The 21,095-nt window shown below is 46.6% G+C and overlaps 1 protein-coding gene and 1 long non-coding RNA gene across 2 annotated transcripts in view; one reads left to right on the top strand and one right to left on the bottom strand.

Moving 5' to 3' along the window:
* shank3a (SH3 and multiple ankyrin repeat domains 3a) overlaps positions 1–21,095 on the top strand; it is a gene marked incomplete at both ends in the record, with an annotated part of 292,264 nt that overhangs the window by 268,488 nt on the left and 2,681 nt on the right. The window contains 8 exons of the mRNA XM_080438621.1: positions 3,878–4,002; positions 4,166–4,301; positions 10,728–10,808; positions 11,170–11,193; positions 11,826–11,953; positions 12,154–12,259; positions 12,816–13,363; positions 13,493–15,642. Coding sequence (XP_080294747.1) covers positions 3,878–4,002; positions 4,166–4,301; positions 10,728–10,808; positions 11,170–11,193; positions 11,826–11,953; positions 12,154–12,259; positions 12,816–13,363; positions 13,493–15,642 — 3,298 coding nt within the window. The remainder of the gene's footprint in view (positions 1–3,877; positions 4,003–4,165; positions 4,302–10,727; positions 10,809–11,169; positions 11,194–11,825; positions 11,954–12,153; positions 12,260–12,815; positions 13,364–13,492; positions 15,643–21,095) is intronic.
* The window catches only part of LOC308092620, a 48,169-nt gene continuing 41,221 nt past the window's right edge, over positions 14,148–21,095 (bottom strand). Inside the window, exon 4 of the long non-coding RNA XR_013933803.1 lies at positions 14,148–14,160. This is a non-coding gene — a long non-coding RNA (uncharacterized lncRNA). The remainder of the gene's footprint in view (positions 14,161–21,095) is intronic.

The raw sequence follows: 21,095 nt of genomic DNA, 5'->3' as shown, positions 1-21,095 counted from the left end.
CTGGGCAGGTTACTATGGCAACCCCTCACGGGCACCTAGCCGGAATTCTGACTGCACTTTACCACTCCATCACTCACAGCAGGATCCTGGCTCTTACTGTACTGCTCCCCCCCCTCCACACACACGCACACACGCACGCACACACACACACACACACACACACACACACACACACACACACACACACACACACACACACACACACACACACACACACACACACACACACACACACACACACACACACACACACACACACAGTGACAACTCATAAGCCAACATATACTGTAGTGTGCATACATACATAGCAATGTGTGTCCTGTCGACACACATACACTAACTTACAAGTGCACACAGGAATGCACACAGGAGCCCACACACACACACACGCACGCACGCGCGCACACACACACACACACACACACACACACACACACACACACACACACACACACACACACACACACACACACACACACACACACACACACACACACACACACACACACACACACACACACACACCCAAGCTGCGAATGCATTTCACTTAGTGGCTCTTTGCGGTCCCTCAGATGTCGGGGGTTCAGTTGGCTGCATTCCAAGATGAAATGGAGTTTGGAGTAGCACACTTACTTAACAATGCGCGTGGGCGCGAGCATCCGTGTGTATGGTCAAGTAAGCAATTGGGCATGTGATGAATTTGTGATCATGTAAGTTGCAAATCTCATTAAGTTGCTGCAGGTGACACATTAAACCAAGCTGTGTTACAGAACCTGTTCACTATTATGCAACATATCACACCCACATCTCTAGTGCACTTTATTATCATCCGGTGCTTTAGATTTAGATTTAAGTCCAAAAAAACTATGTTGAGTCCATGGAGTTCAAAATAAACGGTAGAACAATTCTCGTACTTTGAAACTGTTGAATTTATATGTAGACAAGAGCACTTGTTCATTTGTTTTCATCCTCTATGTTATTTTGAAAGGATATTTATTTAGTAGTAGTAGTTCTAGCAGTTATAATAGTATTATTATTTTGTGTCCAGTTGTTGTCCCTGCTCCCATGTGGTCTCTACAGCGGTGGTTCTCACCGCTGTAGAGGCCTTGATCAGGCCGTGATCCCCCAAAATAATAATATTTGAACTCCACACCCTGATAAGCACTTGGAATGTGGAGTTGAGGCATTACATTTTCGGTTCCACAGATAAATATTGTGAAAATAGACGATCTACAAGCCCACAGCGAGGCGTTGTGGGCTTGTAGATCGTCTATTTTCAAAAGTTTTGCCTCTTTCTTATATTATTTGACTATTCGGCCAATGTTTGACCAGTTTTTATGCTAAAGTTTGTTGATGACTATTGATGCAGTAATGGTCTTTTTGAGGCATTAAAAAGGTTTAAATTGTCACTTCACTGTCATCTGGGGACCCCCACCCCCCCAATTTAAAAAATACAATAAAATCATGTGGGGACCCCCCTGGGGTCCCGACCCACACGTTGAGAACCACTGCTCTACAGCCCTGTGCACCAGTTAGAGCAGGGCTGTCAAATTGGCAGCCGGGATTGGACCCTTTCGTGGTCTGAATGTGGCCCATCAGGGCCATCACATCGTGTCGTAAAGAAATATTCATGATCATTGTCTCCGCCGAAGGTGGAGAATATGTTTTCGCTTCGTCCCGCCGTGTGTGAGCAAACATTGTTAGCCAAGCTAACATTGGGCAAGCTCCACGTGACACGTGTCAATTTGTTGACACCAATGCCTCTGATTGGCTAGAGGGACGCGTGACGAAATAAAATTCTATAAATAGGTGTGTCACTTCAAAAAGCCCCTACTTTTTGAAGTGAGGTAAAACAGGATCAATCAGACTTGATTGGAACAGTACCTTCAGTAAGTCCAAATCACCCGTCTGTGCGTGTGTGTTTCCCTCTGAGAACACCTAACATTGGTCAAGCAAAGGCGCAGAAGGCCAAAGCTAAGAAAGCATACTCATCTACAATTGTAACACAGAAGAGGACTAGAGTTGAAATGATCCCACAACAAAGCCGAAGTCTTAATACGTGTCAATATGTTGACATCAATGTCTCTGATTGGCTAGAGGGACGCATGACGAAATACAATCCTATAAATAGGTGTGTCACTTCAAAAAGCCGTTTACGTTTTTGAAGCGAGGTAAGACAGGATCAATCAGTCTTGATTGGAACAGTATCTTCTAGTCCAAATCACCCGTCCGTGCGTGTGTGTGTCCCTCTGAGAACACCTAACATTGGTCAAGCAAAGGTGCAGAAGGCCAAAGCTAAGAAAGCATACTCATCTACAACAGTAACACAGAAGAGGACTAGAGTTGAATTGATCCCACAACAAGGCCGAAGTCTTAATACGTGTTAATATGTTGACACCAATGCCTTTGATTGGCTAGAGGGATGCATGAGGGATGCATGACGAAATACAATTCTATAAATAGGTGTGTCAACTGACCGCTTCTAAGGATGAGAACGCCATCAGTAAATCTGAAAGACACTACATATTCAGTCGCCCCTGCAGAACACCAAAAACCACGCGCATTCTATCTAGACGACAAGTTTGAAGAATTGGCAAATCCATCAAAGTACCCTTATGGCCGTGGTGGTTTAAAAACAGAAAGAGAAAAAGACATCACACAGAGAAAATATTTTAACCAACGCCTTTTGCATTATGATGATGATATTATGAAATTAGAACATTCCTAGAGAACTATGGTTAAAGATAGGGTAGGTGATTTCATTTGATTAAAATAGCATGGGTCCGCTGGCGGAGACTTGTGCTCCGAGGAGCACATTTTCTAGTTTATTATGTATCTGTAGGACAGCCGCTCTCAGGCTGATCGCTCACTGCTATCTCTCCTGGCAGTTTGTTGTAGGTACTTATGAAACAATAGATGGTAGTTAACGCTGCTCATCAACCATCCAGTCTGTCCAGCGCCTCAATGAGGTGCTTAATCTCAATGCTAACATGCAAGCTTCTTATGGAATGCTACGACAACAGTTCTGTCTTTCAAATGAAATTAGGCATGATGGAAATGCAATTCTTCCCACACATTTCCCCTCTTTGCAGTCAGTGAATGTCGCTCATGGGAATAATTGCATGACAGATACTGTTCAAGGACTAACCATTATGGCTGAAAAGTGAGTTTCAGATAGTTTCAGTTTTCATTCAGCGCGATGTGATAAATTAATGGTATGAGAGCTATAAATATTCAAAGCCCTGCGTAATGGTCTTGACAAGCACGTAATGACAGCTGTTCTCATGTCGGCGTGCTCCACCTACTGTATGCAACAAAATCAGTGAAATTGCACTTCTTTGCCTGTCTCGTCATTGACAAGTCTAATAAGTGGTGGAGCCGTCACAAGTCCTATCAATATACAAACAGATATCTAATTGAAGTTAACCGTGCAGTCGAGCTGTTGCAAGTGTGATCCACTGATTAAGGTTTATAAAACCAGGATCAGGCAAACGTGCAGCTTTATAAATCTGGCAGAAAGAATGTGCCTGTATAATTCTGTCCTTGTGTATACACACAGTTTTATGCAAGTATGATTGCAGGGTTTTCACTCCTTCGCACAGGTCTCTGTCTGACTGAGTTTGTGTGATGTAGCATAGAACTGTGCCGTTGCCACTTCACAGTTTTCTAATTTGTACATGCAACAATTCATAAAGGCAATGTTGCTAGGCAATCTTCTTCATAAGAAACGAAATTCATAAAGTGAAACGCAGGGAGAGCACGTATGATAGCAGGTAGAACAAATTAAGGAAATAAAAGCTGCATGTGGGAGCATGCGTGCACACGTTTGACCTAAAATGAGTTTGACACCCCTAGTGTCTTTGTGTGTCTCACGTAGCTGAGACGCCCATCGAAGAGTTCACACCCACCCCGGCATTCCCCGCCCTGCAGTACCTGGAGTCTGTGGATGTGGAGGGAGTAGCCTGGAGGGCCGGCCTGAGAACGGGAGACTTCCTCATTGAGGTAAACTTAGCACTGCAGTGAAATGACTGGAGACAACTGAAATGAGCGATGCATGCCCCTTTATACTGTATCCTTCCTACTATATTTTCAGAGTATACGAAAATGTTGACGATGGTGTGTGCGTGCGTGTGTACATTGCGTGCGTGTGTTTATGCTCCCTCAGGTGAATGGGGTGAATGTGGTGAAGGTCGGCCACAAGCAGGTGGTGTCTCTGATCCGACAGGGGGGGAACCATCTTCTGATGAAGGTGGTGTCCGTCACACGCAAACCCGAGTCGGAGGAGGTTGTCCGCAAGAAAGGTAAGGACCAGAAGAACCGAGGGGGCATTAACAATACCAATACCCTCTTATAGAATAAATATTTTACATTTATATCGCAAAAATATATTTTGGACCCTGTGTAATATATATGCAGTACATCAACAGAACTAGAAACTAAATTTATATCGTTTTTCATATTGGCATTTTCCAAAGCATGTTTTTGGCAAACACATTCCTTGTGCAAACATACCTGACTTTAATGATACTCGGATTTGTCTTGCACTACCAAAGCAGACACATACAGTATGATGTAACAAATCATGTTACTCTATGCTACTCTAGTAGAACACAAATAGAATGCAGAGGACAGGGGGATAGAACAGAGCATTTTTAACTTTTTATGTGATTTCACAGAATGAAGCCAATGGCAACAGCCTGTTACCATCAGGGCTCAACGCTTGTTCAACAGCTTGATGCAGCTGATAGGTGGTCACTGCTCAGACAGATGCCAGGTCATTGTTGGCCTGGCATCCTATAGGGGCATCCTATAGTTTCAATGTACAGATTATTGCCTTTTTTATATATTACTGTTAGACTGATGATAGGTTCTTGGTTTACTTATGATCCTAGATTACTATTTCTATTAATTATTATATGAATTATTGTAAATCACTCTGGATTAAGAGCGTCTGCTAAATGCCTAAATTGTAAATTGATATATATTGAAGGTATTGCTTGCCTGGCCACAGCAACAGTGTGCACAGACTGTGGCTACGGTGGTGAGTTTGATGTTGATGTTGGATAGATAGACCTTTATCTGATCCTGCAGGGAAAATCTGCTATACTGCCAGAGGCAGTATAGCAGTTAAAGTACAGACACAGTGTATCCCAGAGGTCAGAGGGTCTGACGTAATGCGTCCCCGTATCACCACCTTGCAGTGGCCCAACAGGAAGTCCAGTACCCTTCTGCACATGGTCGGTTTGTGTCAAGCTTGGCTGGAACTATTGTGTTGAATGCCAAGTTGCAGTCCACAAAAAGCATTATTACACAGCTGTTCCTCCACAGCTGTGTGAAGAGCCATGGCAATTACATTGCAGGTGGATCTGTTTTGATGATATACAAATTTCAATGGGTTCAGTGTGGCAGGCAACATGGAACAAATGTAGACCCTCGCCAATCTCTCAAAGCATTTTTACTGACATGTGGGGTGATGGCGATAGGTCTCCAGACGTTCAGGCATCTTACCTTGGAGTGCTTCGGGATAGGCAGTTATCCCTGTGGGCACCACAGCCTGGGAGAGGGAGAGGTTGAAAATATCCGCTCCCACCAGCTGGTCCGCACATGCTCTGAGGACGTGGCCTGGCCATCAGGGCCAACCGCCTCACAGACGTTCACCCGTTTGAAGGCTCTGTGCATGTCAACCTCCGAGATGTTTAATGGGCTGGCCTCCCCAGGTGGTTCTCCCTCTGAAGTCTGTTATTTTCTCTTGCGCTCGCCACATGCTCCTTGTGTCACTGGTGTCAAATTGGTCTTCTAGTTTGACTTAGAAGACTTTTGATGGCTGTCTGGAGGACAGAGTTGGTTGTACCCAGATTCCTGGATCTGAAGGCAGTATTATTATTATTATATATGTGCATGTAGTGCAGTGTGAACGTCGCTGCAATTTGACTTTTTTTGGAACAACGTCATCAATGCACTTACTGATAAATCCAGACACTGTGTCTGAGAACTTGAGTGACATTATTCCCAGAGGCATGCCGAAACATTGTCCAGTTCACGTGATCAAAGCAGTCCCGTAGCAGCTGCAGAGGATAAGATTTGTGTGTTTCTGTTGTCATGGTGACCGCTACCACGTTTTCCCTTCGCTGTAAATCCATTCGGTTACCATGTCAACTGTAGCCCGTCCACACTCAGCTCCCACACAGCCCTGGCAACGTCCCTACAACTGTGTCTATGCGTATCCATGCTAGGTTTGCAACATTTTGGGAATATTCAAAGGTGGAAACTTTCCACAAGAATAGGGAATAGTTTGGCCGCATGGCCACCAGTATTTTAACCCTTGTTGCGCGCCCGCTTACTATTTGCAAGTTTACTGAAATATCGTATGTGATATATCAAACATTTTCACTTCAGTAATATCAAAACTGACATGACAGTATGTAGTCCTTGTAGGCTCAAATGGTGTAGTTGTACGGGCTTAATAGCACTGCATTAGTGCACAATATGTTGAGAATCATCTGCACACCAATGGAAAAACACGCTGCATTCCTATTAAGTCGGATGCAGTCAAATGAACTGTACTTGAGATAGATGAGTAGTCTGCACATTGATGCAATTGTCATTAGATGAGGATTATGTTAACGAACGCATACCATCTCTCTTTTTGTGGCTGTGGTGATACAGAGACTGTGATAAATGAGTTGACCCAGTTCCATGGGGACAGTATTGTACCTACTGCTGTAGACCCCTGTGTAGGGCTAATGCCCCCTTGAAATTTCTCTCTTCACCCCTCTCTCTCTCTCTCTCTCTCTCTCTCTCTCTCTCTCTCTCTCTCTCTCTCTCTTGGTCTCTCTCTCTCTCTCTCTCTCTCTCTCTCTCTCTCTCTCTCTCTCTCTCTCTCTCTCTCTCTCTCTCTCTCTCTCTCTGTCTCCACACACACACTTTCTTTCTTTATCTACTCCTAAGCCTCTCTTATTAGACCTGGCTCAGAGGAGATATGCTCAGACAATGGGTTCCTATAGTGCTTGCCAACGTGTCGTCACCACGGGGGGCGTGGCATAGTAGCTGCAGACATACTGGCGGGGGGCAATGTTAAGTCAACCTGTTTATACCCCACTGTTTATACCCCACAGTTTATACCCCACTGTTTATACCCCACTGTTTATACCCCACAAAGATATCTGCCGCTACCAAATGACACTCGTTGATGCCCCCTTCAGGATTTTTGGCACGCACTATAGCTGCTTTAATTGTTGCCCCTCCTCGCCAGTAAATGAAACTTTACAGACCTTCACATTGTGGAAACCTATTCAACTTTAGAATAAGCTGAAATGCATGTATGTATGTATTAGAGATGCGCGGATGGGTTTTTTTGTCACCCAAATCCGTGTTAACAAGTTCATTATCCATCCGCCATCCACCCGCGGTAATTATATCATCCTATTTATAGATCCGCACCAACCGCACCAAATAATTGTTATTTTCCTGACGTTAGTTTTCTTATAAACAATGTCACTCACCACTGTCGCGATGCAGTGACTGTATACAATCCACAACCATGGTAACTACAAGCGCACGTCTTCATTCAGTTCATTGAGTTACTTTCGCTTTCAACCACTTTGTTGCCATGTCGGCTTTTTATAAGCTTTTTATAAGCGACTTTTGTTTGGCACTTGTTGTGGGCTTGTTTTCATAGACCTGGCTGCTTATTTCTCTCGCAAGTTGTCGCAACCTGGCAACACTGGCCGGCTGCAAAGCAACATGTAGTGAGCGGCTATTTTGTGCCTGGTGTAAAATGACGTAATATTAAAATACTACAAACGCACACAGTGAAATTTAGTGCTTTTTAAAAGCTATTATAGGTCTATAGATTGATATCATTAATTTAATTCCCGCATTATTTCACCCGCGGTTTATCCAATATTAATTAATAATTATATTTGATTGACCCAAATCCACCCAAACTGCGGTTAACTGCGGCAACCGCGGCTAAAACCGCGATCCGCGCATCTCTAGTATGTATGTATGTATGTATGGATGGATGGATGGATGGATGGATGGATGGATGGATGGATGATGGTATTTGAGGGGGGGGGGGCACTTGTAAACCTTTATTTAGACAGTGAATAGAGACAGGAAATATGGAAAGCGAGTAGGGGAATGACATACAGCAAATGGTCTGACCGGCTGGGACTCGCTGGTCAGGGCATTTTGTGTCACTGTGGTATGTTCCCTAATTGGTTATCCTGGGTTGCCCTGGGTTTTGGTATATACTGTACAGAAGTTCAGAAGTACAGTCCATTTCCTATGCTGTGGTCGCCTGCCACTCTTTGTCCATTTCTTGTTGCCACTATCGGAGTGTGAAAATATTGTTAGACACTTTGGAGAGGCCGATTAAGACAGGTAGAGACATGCAACGCAGCGGGGTAGAGGGAAATCAAAATGGATGAACGGACCTTGCGGGCGTGAATGGGGGACGGGACGAGAAGACAACCTGGGGAAGTGGGATTGATTTTAAAATGAGTTAAATTAACACTGAGGACAGACAGGTTCTGGGTGAGACATGCTTAGGAGCTGCACTGTAGATTGGTGACAGACGGGCAAGACAGATGTTCGTCTGTGTGTTTCTGAGGTGATGTGAGTGATGTGTGTCTCTTGTGGGTTCCCTCCCTCCCTCTAAACTTCTCCTAAATGTCTGTTTTTGCTTCCCGCTCTGTGCTGCTGTGTTAAACACACTCTCTGGCAGCCCTTCTCTTCCACTGGGAATTTCTCTGCATTTTTGTGCCTATCTTAGCTAGCTTATACACACTTGCACTCAGACAGAGAGATACACACATACAGTACATACACAGTCTCTCTCTCGCACACACACACACACACACACACACACACACACACACACACACACACACACACACACACACACACACACACACACACACACACACACACACACACACACACACACACACACACACACACAGACGCATTCTCTGCACCATCCGAGGCCTCACTACTGCCACCGTTACCATGGTGACTACATTGCATGTTTGAATTAAGCATTACAGCGAGAGCATCTCTCTCTCTGCATCTCTCTCTCTCTTGCTGCCTCTTGTCTGTGTCTCTGTTCCTCTCTCTCTCTCTCTCTCTCTCTCTCTCTCTCTCTCTCTCTCTCTCTCTCTCTCTCTCTCTCTCTCTCTCTCTCTCTCTCTCTCTCTCTCTCTCCCTCTACGTCCTCCTCCGTCTCGTCCACTCCCTGCATACTGTACAAGAATGTGCAGACCGGTCGGTCGAGGTGAAATGAAGATGCGTGATATGGACCTTCCCCGCGGACGGCATATGTACAGTCGGACAAGCAGGAGCGTGCCTGCTGACCGCAGCAGAACAGTCCGACGCGTGGCGAGGTGTCCCAGCGTCTTCGCAGGTTCGAAAATCTACTTCTAGCTCTCCAGTGGTGCATTGAGACTTGGGGGTGGGTCGGTGGGAGGGGGGTCTGTGCGTACAGCCCGGCCGATCAGTCAGTACGGTTGGGTATTGTTAGGAGACTGGAGTTGGAAGAAGCGGGGGGTTATACGGTGCTGTATCGTGCCGCAACTGTAGCCGTGACAGCTGTGGCTGAAATAGTGGTGCTGCGTGTAACAAAGGGGGTTTTGGAGTCACACCAGGCCAATGGACTTCACCTCATTGTCAGAATGTTGTGTGGAATACCGCAGAGTCAGGACTCTGAAACTACACCATAGCTTCGTTTCAGACAGCCGTCGATAGCTGTCTTCATCGTTCGCTGGTTTTCGGCAGTGTTCCTGTGTCGTGCCGCTGTATCCTATAGAATCCAGCATTCAGCAGAAGCTGTCTGTCACAGTTTGAGGTGGAGTGTTTGCCTTCTAGCTCTGTACCTGTGTGTGTGTGTGCGTGTGTGTGCGCGTGTGTGTGTGTGTGTGTGTGTGTGTGTGTGTGTGTGTGTGTGTGTGTGTGTGTGTGTGTGTGTGTGTGTGTGTGTGTGTGTGTGTGTGTGTGTGTGTGTGTGTGTGTGTACTGGTAGAATCATGAAGGTTCCTGTCTGCATCGGGATGTGAACGGTGCTATTCTCCTGACCACTTCATTTACTTAGTTGTGCGCTGGGCCTGCGTGTCCCTCTGGGAGGCTGTGCTGTGGCAGGTCCTGCTTGCGGGACAGCGTATGTGCCAGTACAGCATGTTGTTTGCGATGCACCTCTGCCACAGCTCAAACGGGAGTAAAGGGGCGATGGACGCCTCACTGCCTCTCCTCTCCAGTTCTGTTTTTCCCATTTCCCGCTGGTCATGGGGGCTGAGCTCTGTTGCGGTTGGATTCAGCGATAGACATGACACAGACGGGACATGAGCTGTATGTTCACCGCCTACGGACTGCTCCGTGGCGAGGGTTCCACAAACTGAGACGCTGAGAGACTTAACCGAAGTACACTCACACACACACACACACACACACACACACACACACACACACACACACACACACACACACACACACACAGTGAGACCTAAGGAAACAGACATAAAGACAAAACAGAGCAATGAAGAAGCTTGGCTCCAACCGCAGCCTGAATAAGGTGCTGACCCAGTGCGAGACATCTGGCTCGACAGAGTTTGACCAGATCAAAGTGTCGAAGACTGGCTGGTCTGGCCGCCTGGGTGAGGCCAAGAGGGCACTGAGCTGCAAGGCCAAATGGTCACCAACAGCGTCCTCAACGCCGTGCCTTTTCTCCACAGCACCTCCACCACCCAAGAGAGCTCCCAGCACCACCCTGACACTGCGCTCCAAATCCATGACCGCTGAACTGGAGGAGCTGGGTGAGTGTAATGCAGACACGCACTTGCAGAGATACATGCAAACCCCACTCATATATGGCACACACAAATACACACTCACAGTCAAGGCACATACACACACACACACACACACACACACACACACACACACTCACACACACACACACACACACACACACACACACACACACACACACACACACACACACACACACACACACACACACATTTTGCAGTCGCTTCCTCCTTTCTGAATCGTTCTAACTTTTCTTTTTCCTCAAAATTAACACACACTTTTGTCTGAGTGGTCTCTCTTGTTTAGCCTGTACTTGTCATTTTCTCTTCCTCTCTGTTCTCTGATGCTATCTGCTTCCTAACCAAGCTTCTGCTCGAAGGAGGAGAGGAGGTGAGTCCGAGGCAAGGAACCGGCACCTCTCTGACGAGCGTCAAAGAGGTTACTATCCTCCCGCTTTCTCAATTTAAGCAGCGTTAATTAGAACAGAAGAACCGAGACACACACACACACACACACACACACACACACACACACACACACACACACACACACACACACACACACACACACACACACACACACACAGCCATGCTCTGACACTGTTTACACTCAATCTCTCCCTTGTCTCTGCATCACTCTTTCTCTTTTCTCACTTTTCATCTCATTGTGTCAAACTCACTCACTTCCTTACTATCCTTTTCTCTTCACCTCACACAATATAACACATTACCTTATCACGTAGCAGCCATTGTTCCGCGATGAGCAACTTCTTCCTCTGCCACTTCATTGGTTATTTGTATTCCTTATTGATTTCTTTTTGATCCGGGTGATGATTGTTGATTGTTTGACTTTGTTTTTATCACACTAATATATTTAAATGTCTTGTGCAGTGTTTTTCAACATCAGCTTTAAGGAGTGGTCACTGGCATGTTACATGTTGTCCAGTGGCTTATGCATCAAATTTTATTCTGCTGATGCTTTGACTTTGTATTCACAGTCCTATCTTCCATCTCCTCCGACAGAGCGACTAGATGAGATGCTGGCGTCCCAGGAACCCATGCTGCGTTCCCAGCCCACTGAGGCAGATTATAGAGCGGCTACGGTCAAGCAACGGCCTACCAGCAGGAGAATAACACCGGCCGAGATCAGTGTGAGCACACACACACACACACACACACACACACACACACACACACACACACACACACACACACACAGAGCACACACAGCACACAACTAGGAATTTAATAAATATTCATTCATTTTGTAACCTGAAATTCAAAGGCACGCCTACTTAACCAGTTGCACCTGTCCTGTACATTTCAAATGTGTCTCTGTGTCATGTGACAGTCGCTGTTTGAGAGACAGGGGATGACTCTGCATGGGGGACTCCACCCAGGCATGGAGAGAGGCCACATACATCTACCCAAAGGAATGTCCAGGACCAAGTCCTTTGGTAAAACAAATGCACCCTCATTCAACTATTTAGGCACAGCAGTGTTGCATGTCTGCAACAACACTTGATGTGATTTATGTTGGAACACCAAAAGAAACGTCAGCTTTCTGCATATTTTGGCCACATCACTCAGCCCTACACCATGGCAATTTCCTACACAGCAAAGTAAAGTTAAATAAATTTAATTTTAGTGTGTACTACACTGACAATAAAGTGATTCTGACTCTGATTATGGTCTACAGTATTTATAATCAAAGTTGATTACGTACAGATACGGACGGATCCTTCTGTCCATTTTCAGCGATAATTTAATTCACCTGTGTTTCTGCATATTTTTCTGAAATTTCATGGATACTCATGAAATGGAGCAGTACCACTGGAAATCGTGGGGGCACTATAGCCTCCACAATCACTTGAACTACTAATTATATCTATATTAATTATATATAATTATCTAATTATAGCGAGGCACGAAGACGAAGACTAACAAAATGGCAAAACTTTTTGAGGTAAGGTTGTATCCAGGGCATTGATTGACGCACGCTCTCCCCCTCAGGCGCCACCGAGGAGGACCGCCTGTCCGCCCTGGCCGGCGAGCACCGCTTCCCACGCAGCTCCTCAATGACCGACAGCCTCCGAGAGCACTCCCAGTCGCACCCCCAGCCGCACCCCATCCCTCCCCCGCCTCAGACAGCGCCACCCCCACCCCCGTCCTGCTACTACCTGGACACGGGCCCTCCGCCGGCCTTCTGCCCGCCCCCTCCTCCCCCCTCCAGGGCTCTGAGTCAGAGCCACGAGCTTCAAGGCCGCTCCAGCTTCAAGCCCTCGTCCCTGGACCTGCCGTACGAGGTGGCCCACCGGCAGGCCACACACTTGGAGAGGCAGAAGAAGGCGCGGTCCATGATAATCCTCCAGGACTCCTCCCACCTACCCGTGGAGCCTACAGAAATACCCCGCCCGTCCGCTGCCACCCCGCCTGAGAGGATCAAGAGGAAGGGTCGGGTGATTGACAACCCCTACGCCAATGTGGGGCAGTTCAGTATCGGACTGTACACTCCAACTAAACCACAGAGGAAGAAAAGTCCACTAGTCAAACAACTACAGGTAAGATTACATAAAGGTTTGATGGACATGGTACAATATTATTTTATTTTTTTTACAATTACTGGATCTTTATAAGAATATGCCATTTCTAAGGTAAATGTAGTTGTGCATGTTTAATATTCTGTGCAGGTGGAGGATGCCCAGGAAAGAGCCAGTCTAGCCTTAGCTGCTGCACACTCCCGGGAGAGCTCACCCTCAGGACGACACCCACACCCCCACGGGCACACACACACCAGCCGTGCAGATTACTACCAGCAGCAGCTGATGGCTGAGCGAGAGCGCATGCGTGCCCAGGGCGAGGCTCTGCTCCAGGGCAAGGGCCCGTTCGCCGCTGCCATTGCCGGAGCCGTGAAGGACCGCGAGCGGCGTCTAGAAGAACGGAGGAAATCCACTGTCTTCCTGTCCGTCGGGACCATGGAGGGGGCTGCCATCAGCCCCGAGGCCCCCTCTCTAACTCAGTCTCGCTCCATCGATGAACGGATGTTGACCCGAGAGCTGGGTCATCTGCCTCCTCCTGCCTTGGCCCTGAGCCCTTCACCTAGCGGGACCACCTTCATCCATCCACTAACAGGCAAGCCTCTAGACCCCAACTCACCACTGGCTCTTGCGCTGGCCGCAAGGGAGAGGGCACTGACCTCTCAGAGCCAGTCCCCGTCCAGCAGCCCAGAGCCTAGGACTAAACAGGAGCGGGCTGGCCCGGGCGGAATATTCATTGACCAGACCAAAGAGTACCCCCGTTCTGCAACTCCCCCGTTCTCCCCCCACAGCGCCAAGGCACTTGGGTATGGAATTGGACCCTCTACTGGGGCAATGTTGACTCATCAACCCACCAAACCCCTGTGGGCCATGTCACACTCGCCTGTAGTGTTGAGACAGGAGATGGAGGGTAGAGCAGAGGAGAGAAAAGAGGAGAAGAGAGCAGAGGATAAGAAGAGCATGTTGATCAGTATTATGGATACATCGCAACAGAAGACAGCAGGGCTGATTATGGTCCACGCCACGAGTAACGGCCAGGCCGTAATACCAGGCTCAGAACTGGAACAGACTCCTGCCCCAGCGGCAACTGAGCCAGGTAAACCTCCAAGCCCTCGGGCTAAATCCCCCAGTCCCACGGCCTCCCAGCCGCAGCCCCAACTCCAGGCCCAGCCCCAGGGCCAGCGGCCCGCTAGTCCGGGCCAAGACAAGAGTCTGGTTCAGGGCAGTTCAGAGGAGGATGTGGATCCCTACACAGTGACCCTGCCCCCTGCCATGCTGTCCTCTAGCGACGAGGAAACAAGAGAAGAGCTGCGTAAGATTGGAGTGGTGCCCCCTCCAGATGAGTTTTCTAATGGGCTGTTGGCGCAGGCACAGGCACAGGCAAAGGCACAGGCACAGGCACAGGCACAGGTGCAGGCACAGGCACAGGCACAGGAGACCCCCACATCCCCAACGAAACCCGCCGCCACCCCAAGTACCCCCACTACACCCACGGTCCAAATCCCCTCCACCCCAACCACACCGAGCCTGACCCCCACCCAGCCTCAGCCACCCCAGCCCCCACCCCCGGCCAGTACAGCAGTCGTCTCAGGGAAGACCTCAGACCCTCTGGAGCCCCCGTCGGTCGGGGAGTCCGGTTCGGCGGCCGACTCCGGCGTGGAGGAGGCCGACACCCGCAGCTCCAGCGAGCGAGACCACCACCTCGAGACCACCAGCACCGTCTCCACGGTATCCAGTATGTCCACGCTGTCGTCGGAGAGCGGCGAGCCCGCCGACACACACACCACGCACACCTCCTACGCAGACGGGCAGACCTTCGTGCTCGACAAGCCGCCAGTGCCTCCCAAGCCCCGACTCAAGTCCCACATAGGCGGCAGTAAAGGACCCGTCACCTTCAGGGACCCTCTGCTGAAGCAGAGCTCCGACAGTGAGCTCCTGTCGCAGCAGCAGGCCGCCGCCCTGGCCATGGCCGCGGCCGGCGGGGCCAGCCTGGCCTCAGGTGCATCGGCATCGGTGTCTGGGCTTGGGCTAGCGCCTACCAGGCCACGCTACCTCTTCCAGCGGAGGTCCAAGCTGTGGGGGGACCCGGTAGAGCCCCGGGGGCCTGGGATAGGCCTGGGCGTTGGGAGTTTGGGGAACCTAGGTGGGCTGGGGTTAGGAGGAGACGAGGGAGGGAAACCATCTGTAATGGGGGAGCTAAGCTCCAGGCTCCAGCAGCTAAATAAAGACACCAGGTCACTGGGAGAGGAGCCGCTGGGAGCGTCACTGGACCCTGGAAGGAAGTCACCCGTGACAGGGGCCAGGTAAGAGGAAATATGAGCTGTGCTTTTGCAATTTTTGTACGTCCAATTTACCATGAGACACATTGTAAATGACAGCATCAGGTACAATTATTTAAATTCCCTTTCACTTCAAGGAGAGATTAGTGTCAGCAAATTAATACTCAAAGTCTCAGCCTGAAGAATTGTATATATTTGGTCAGTACATTATCAACATGTATTTCATTTTTTACTCAATTTCTTTTCTTTTTCTTTTTTATATCCGCAATTTATAACCATTCTTTGGCCCTGCATTTGTAAACCCACTGGCAGAGAGATTACAAACATCAATACTCGCTTTCATTTTTAAAGTCAATATTCTTTCTTGTCAAACAAGACTATACACTGAATATTTCCTGGATCCAGGGACATTTAGCATCCGGCGTAAAGATGCCTGATATGAACAGTGTGCATGACCTGCTTCTATTTCATTTTAAAGAGCGCTGATTAATCCATATGCCCTGCCCAGTCCGCTGTGACGGTAAGTAAAATGGAAGAAGACATTGCTAGCATTAACTTCCCTGGTGATGCTAGTTTACCCCATTGTTAAAGTAAATCATGCCCTCCCACCAGTCATGCAGTATGTAGCCACATATGTGAAGACAATATGAGTGTGTGAGTTTATGAGGCACAAAAAAGGGTGACGGACAACTTGTTCTGAGAATAAAGACCAGACAGAAACCAGGTACCTATTGTGCTTCTGTTAATTCACTTGATTTATCTTTTGTTATTTTACACCGTTTTTGAAAGTCCAATGAAGTTCTTTGTATTCCTACAGATGTGAAAAGGAAACCGAAGAGAGCAAACCTAAACTTTTTAACCCCTAGGGTAAACCAATGCTCATTTTTTATCTTTCTTTCTTTCTTTTTTTTCCTTTCTTTCTTTCTTTTCCTATCCTTTCAAGTCTTTTAAATTACATTGAAATGGGATAACCATTTTATAATTTATTTGATTTAACAATATTAGTTGTTACCTTGTTTGCATCACCTGAAATATTTCTTATGGAGTTTTTATGGTTACAGTAAGTAAAATAAAATAAAAACGGGGGAAATAAAGGACTCACAGTAGCCCACAGTAGTCTTGTTCAAAGTCATTTATTTAGAATCGATGTACAATCTCAAGTGTACAATCTCAAGTGTACACTGCTCCTTGTTTCCATGGTTACTACAGCACCCCTGGGTATCTTGGCTTTTAGTGTCCTCTGTTGTATACAGCATTCCAGGTAATGGGTCTAGTTGGGTGTATGTGTAACCATGCATTTGTGCAAGTGCACTTTTCGATAATAGAGTCATAATTGGTGCAAACAATGTAGCACAATTCCTGAAAGTCTCTTCTCATTTCTCTCACACACACACTGTCTCACTGTTGGGTTCTAACCTGCTAGCTACCTCCCACACACCCTGTCTTACCCTACCAGCTCTCCCTGTTCTAACCCCCGTACCCTTGTTCAAATAGTACACAGTACATCCTTGTATCAGCTGCTCTCCGCACTCATCACTGATACAAAACTGATAAGGATAACAACTATGTTGTTTGGACCTTATCCCTATCTCCCATCCTGCCAATATCATGAGCGATAGCCACAAAGATGTAAGGATGTATTTGCCCAAATATTTGAACGGGACTAAACTATACAGTAATGGTGTGCCATGTCAGCAATCATGCTCCTGCCATACTACGCCATCTGATGGGCTGAGCGTGCAGCCAACATTCCCAAATAATCTGCATGAACCTAGTGAACAGTTTGCTCCCACCTGCTAAAATGTACAGACAAAATACTGTGGAAAAAAAAGGTTTCCATCGTCTGATGTGAGCATCAGTGCTTTCTCCAAAATGATAATCATGTGGCGTTTTGCAGATTATCCTAATGCATGCCCAAATCTGACATTTGAAAACACGTTTCTGTCGAACAGTTATTTATGGTAGTTATTTAATAAGAAAAAAATCAACTGTTTTAACCCATTTAGACCTGGAACACCTATACGTTGTTATATCTTTCAATCCGGTAATACCTTTGTGTAACATTAGCTGTTGCTTATATATATACTGTATATGTATATATATAGCAAAAAAAACATATTTTATTTTTTTCAGACATTTTTGGTCAGGATTTAGAATGCGTTTTTAGAATCGGCCTCAGATATACAATCGCCTTTTTTGAATGTTGTCGTTTCACCAAACATACTCTCCTACCCAAATACATTCTCTATGGAAATAGAATAGCTTCCATAACTCACTTTATACTCAGCCCCCCAAAAGGATCTACAGTAGGCTATATGGAACTAGTTTTCTTTTTTTATCATAAAGAACCAAATATACAACCAAATGTCTCCATATGCAACTTTTGGGGGGCCGCCCATATAAATTTAGAACCTTTTAATGTTCTACAGATTTTTTTAACTGTAGAGAATAAGGTTGATGAACGAATTGTGAAATGAGTGTACATCAGAATGTGACTTCAAAAGGATCTCTAATAGGAAAAGCTTCTCACTTTGTTTTGCACAGTTTTCATGCTCTTCTGCTGTCCTTTTCATCTTTTACTGTTATTCATGCTGAAAATGCTAAATGAGGTGGAAGAAATTTGTCTCTCGCCTGGACATTTTCTTTAACCTCACCAATTAACTTCACTGAGAGCAGATGAGAGAGATATTAAAAGCTTCTAAAGATGTTACCTCTGCGACTATCTTGTCTGTCCAGGATCAGAGACTACAGATTCTATCCTCCTGACTGTGTATCTGCCTGTAGTATTCATTATACTTCTGCTGTGGCCAGCAACAGCTGACCATTGCACAAATTCACACACATTCACACCTACTGTACACACAGCTGTTACCATGCTTTCAAGCCATTGTGGCAATTCAGTGAGTTTAAGGAACAAGACTCCACCCAAAGCCACTCAGAAGTTATTCCATTAGAATGCATTGTAAAAGGTTTGTAAGCATGTTTGGCAGTAAAATTGTTCCTAGCATTGTAAGTCGAACATTTATTGATAGAAATATTCACAGCTGATGTTCACAGTAAATCATGGTAATGCATTTGTTTGGGGCCCTAGCGTCCCTATTCTGGGGGCGAACCTTTGGCGAAAATAGCCGATCTACAAGCTCACAACGTGCGGCAACGTGGTGCGTTGTGAGCTTGTAAATCAGCTATTTTCAGTGAAGAGATTTGGTGTAGAGGGTAAAAATGAGCGGACCAAGTATAGATCCCTGGGTGACCCCGGTCAGTAGGGTTTAAGTGATATTATTCAATATAATATAAACAAATTAACATAAACAGTAGGGTTTGATAACATATAATGGCATAGAGCCATCAAACTGGGCCTGGAATGCCAATACCATCTCTGACATTACCCCATCCTCTGATATGGCACAGTGTTCTGATTGGTCCCAAGCAACATCACTCACACTGACCTTAGCCACTCGAACGTTCATTGTGCCATCCCATATCCCAACCAGCAATTGCCTTCAACTAAATCACAGTCAAAATGGAAGTAAAAATGACAACTATGCAAACCATATTCTCTCTCCCTCTTCCTGTATCTGCTCACCCACGCAAGCATCTCGCACACAGCAGAAGCATCCCAGCACTCTGAACTGTGATGATTTATTTTACTCCACCCATCCCTCCCTTCCTCCCTCCCTCCACCCACCCCTCCCTCCCTCCCTCCCTCCATCCATCCATCCATCCATCCATCCATCCATCCATCCATCCATCCATCCATCCATCCATCCATCCATCCACCCTCTTTCCCATTGAAACTCCACCACATGAGCATCATGCTACTGTATTGTTGTCCCTTTCATATCCATAATCTTATGTGCTACTGTATGTATCATAGCTTTATCCCGTTCAGAACAGTGTGGTTCTTATTTTGTTTATTGATTTATTTATTTTTCTTTTGCTCTGTCCTTTTCATTTGCTGAAGTTTCTTTCATTTGGTTTATTTTTTGTTTTTGTGTGTTAAGGATAGCAATGGTCCCTGGCTGTTTCCCCCCCCTTTTAGCATTACAAAATAAGACATTTACCCCATATAATCAGTTCTCTTGATATCCAGTGTATGTTAATATCACCATCTGACGTGATGTATTCTATTCAAAGCTATTGGAACTGTACTGAAATGTAAACATTTCACCAGAAGACAATAACATCCACAAACGCCAGGGAACATTAGCCACCAAATTTTGTTTTGTTTTCATATTTGTTTTCATATTTGTGTGTGTGTGTGTGTGTGTGTGTGTGTGTGTGTGTGTGTGTGTGTGTGTGTGTGTGTGTGTGTGTGTGTGTGTGTGTGTGTGTGTGTGTGTGTGTGTGTGTGTGTGTGGGGGGGGGGGGGGTGTGTGTGTGTGTGTGTGTGTGTTCATTGTTTGGTGAAGTGTATGATATGTGACCAGCGTGCTCATTTCTCTCTCATGCTGCCTGCTGGTCAGACCTGCCAGTGCTACAGTCTGCTTTGCTATCGCTGACGAGCCAAACACATACTATACATGCTCAAATGCATGTAGACAGATGCGCGCGCGCACACACACACACACACACACACACACACACACACACACACACACACACACACACACACACACACACACACACACACACACACACACACACACACACACTAACACGCACACGCACACGCACACACACACACACACACACACATACATACAGTACACATGCATGTACAATCACATACATACAGTACACATTCATTCCTTCACATGCATATACAGCACACACACACACACACACACACACACACACACACACACACACACACACACACACACACACACACACACACACACACACACACACACACACACAAACACCATAGGCATGACATGGGTAGCAGAGTTGACTGAGGCAGATCGCAAGTATGGCTGGCAGGCTGCGTTTCATGGAGTGATGCTAACATTCTCTCCCATTGCTCTCTCTCTCTCTCTCTCTCTCTCTCTCTCTGTGTCTCTGCCCACCTTGCATGCTCCGCCCTGCTGCTCTGATCTGATTGGTCTAGAACTGACTGTGCGCCCAGGAGGGCGGGACAACTGTGTAAGTGCGCATGGAGCTCATCTCATATACTGTATACGCCCGCTCCTCTCCACCTGATCACGGCCCAAGCCTACGCCCTGCCTATAGCCACCTGCGTATACCATCACACCTCGCTTTTCCAAGGACACATTACACAAATGACTTAAGTTGTGACACATGCACACGTCACATGCACTCACTCACATACACATGCATGAATGATGAATATGGCTCAGACAATTTGTACAAAAAACTACTGCATCTGTGTTCCTTCTCCCTTCCTCCTCTTCCCTGCCTGCACCCAGCCAGACACTGCTATCATTGCACTCCTCTAATCCATCCCTCTCTCCTCCACGACGCTGACCCCTCTATCTGTCCATCATTACATTAGTAGACTATTGGCTTATTGG

The sequence above is a fragment of the Gymnoscopelus braueri genome (genome assembly GCF_963280865.1).
Source record: "Gymnoscopelus braueri genome assembly, chromosome: 9".
Taxonomy (NCBI): domain Eukaryota; kingdom Metazoa; phylum Chordata; class Actinopteri; order Myctophiformes; family Myctophidae; genus Gymnoscopelus; species Gymnoscopelus braueri.
Note: the sequence above shows the minus strand (reverse complement) of the source record. Positions and strands in the feature narration are given on the sequence as shown.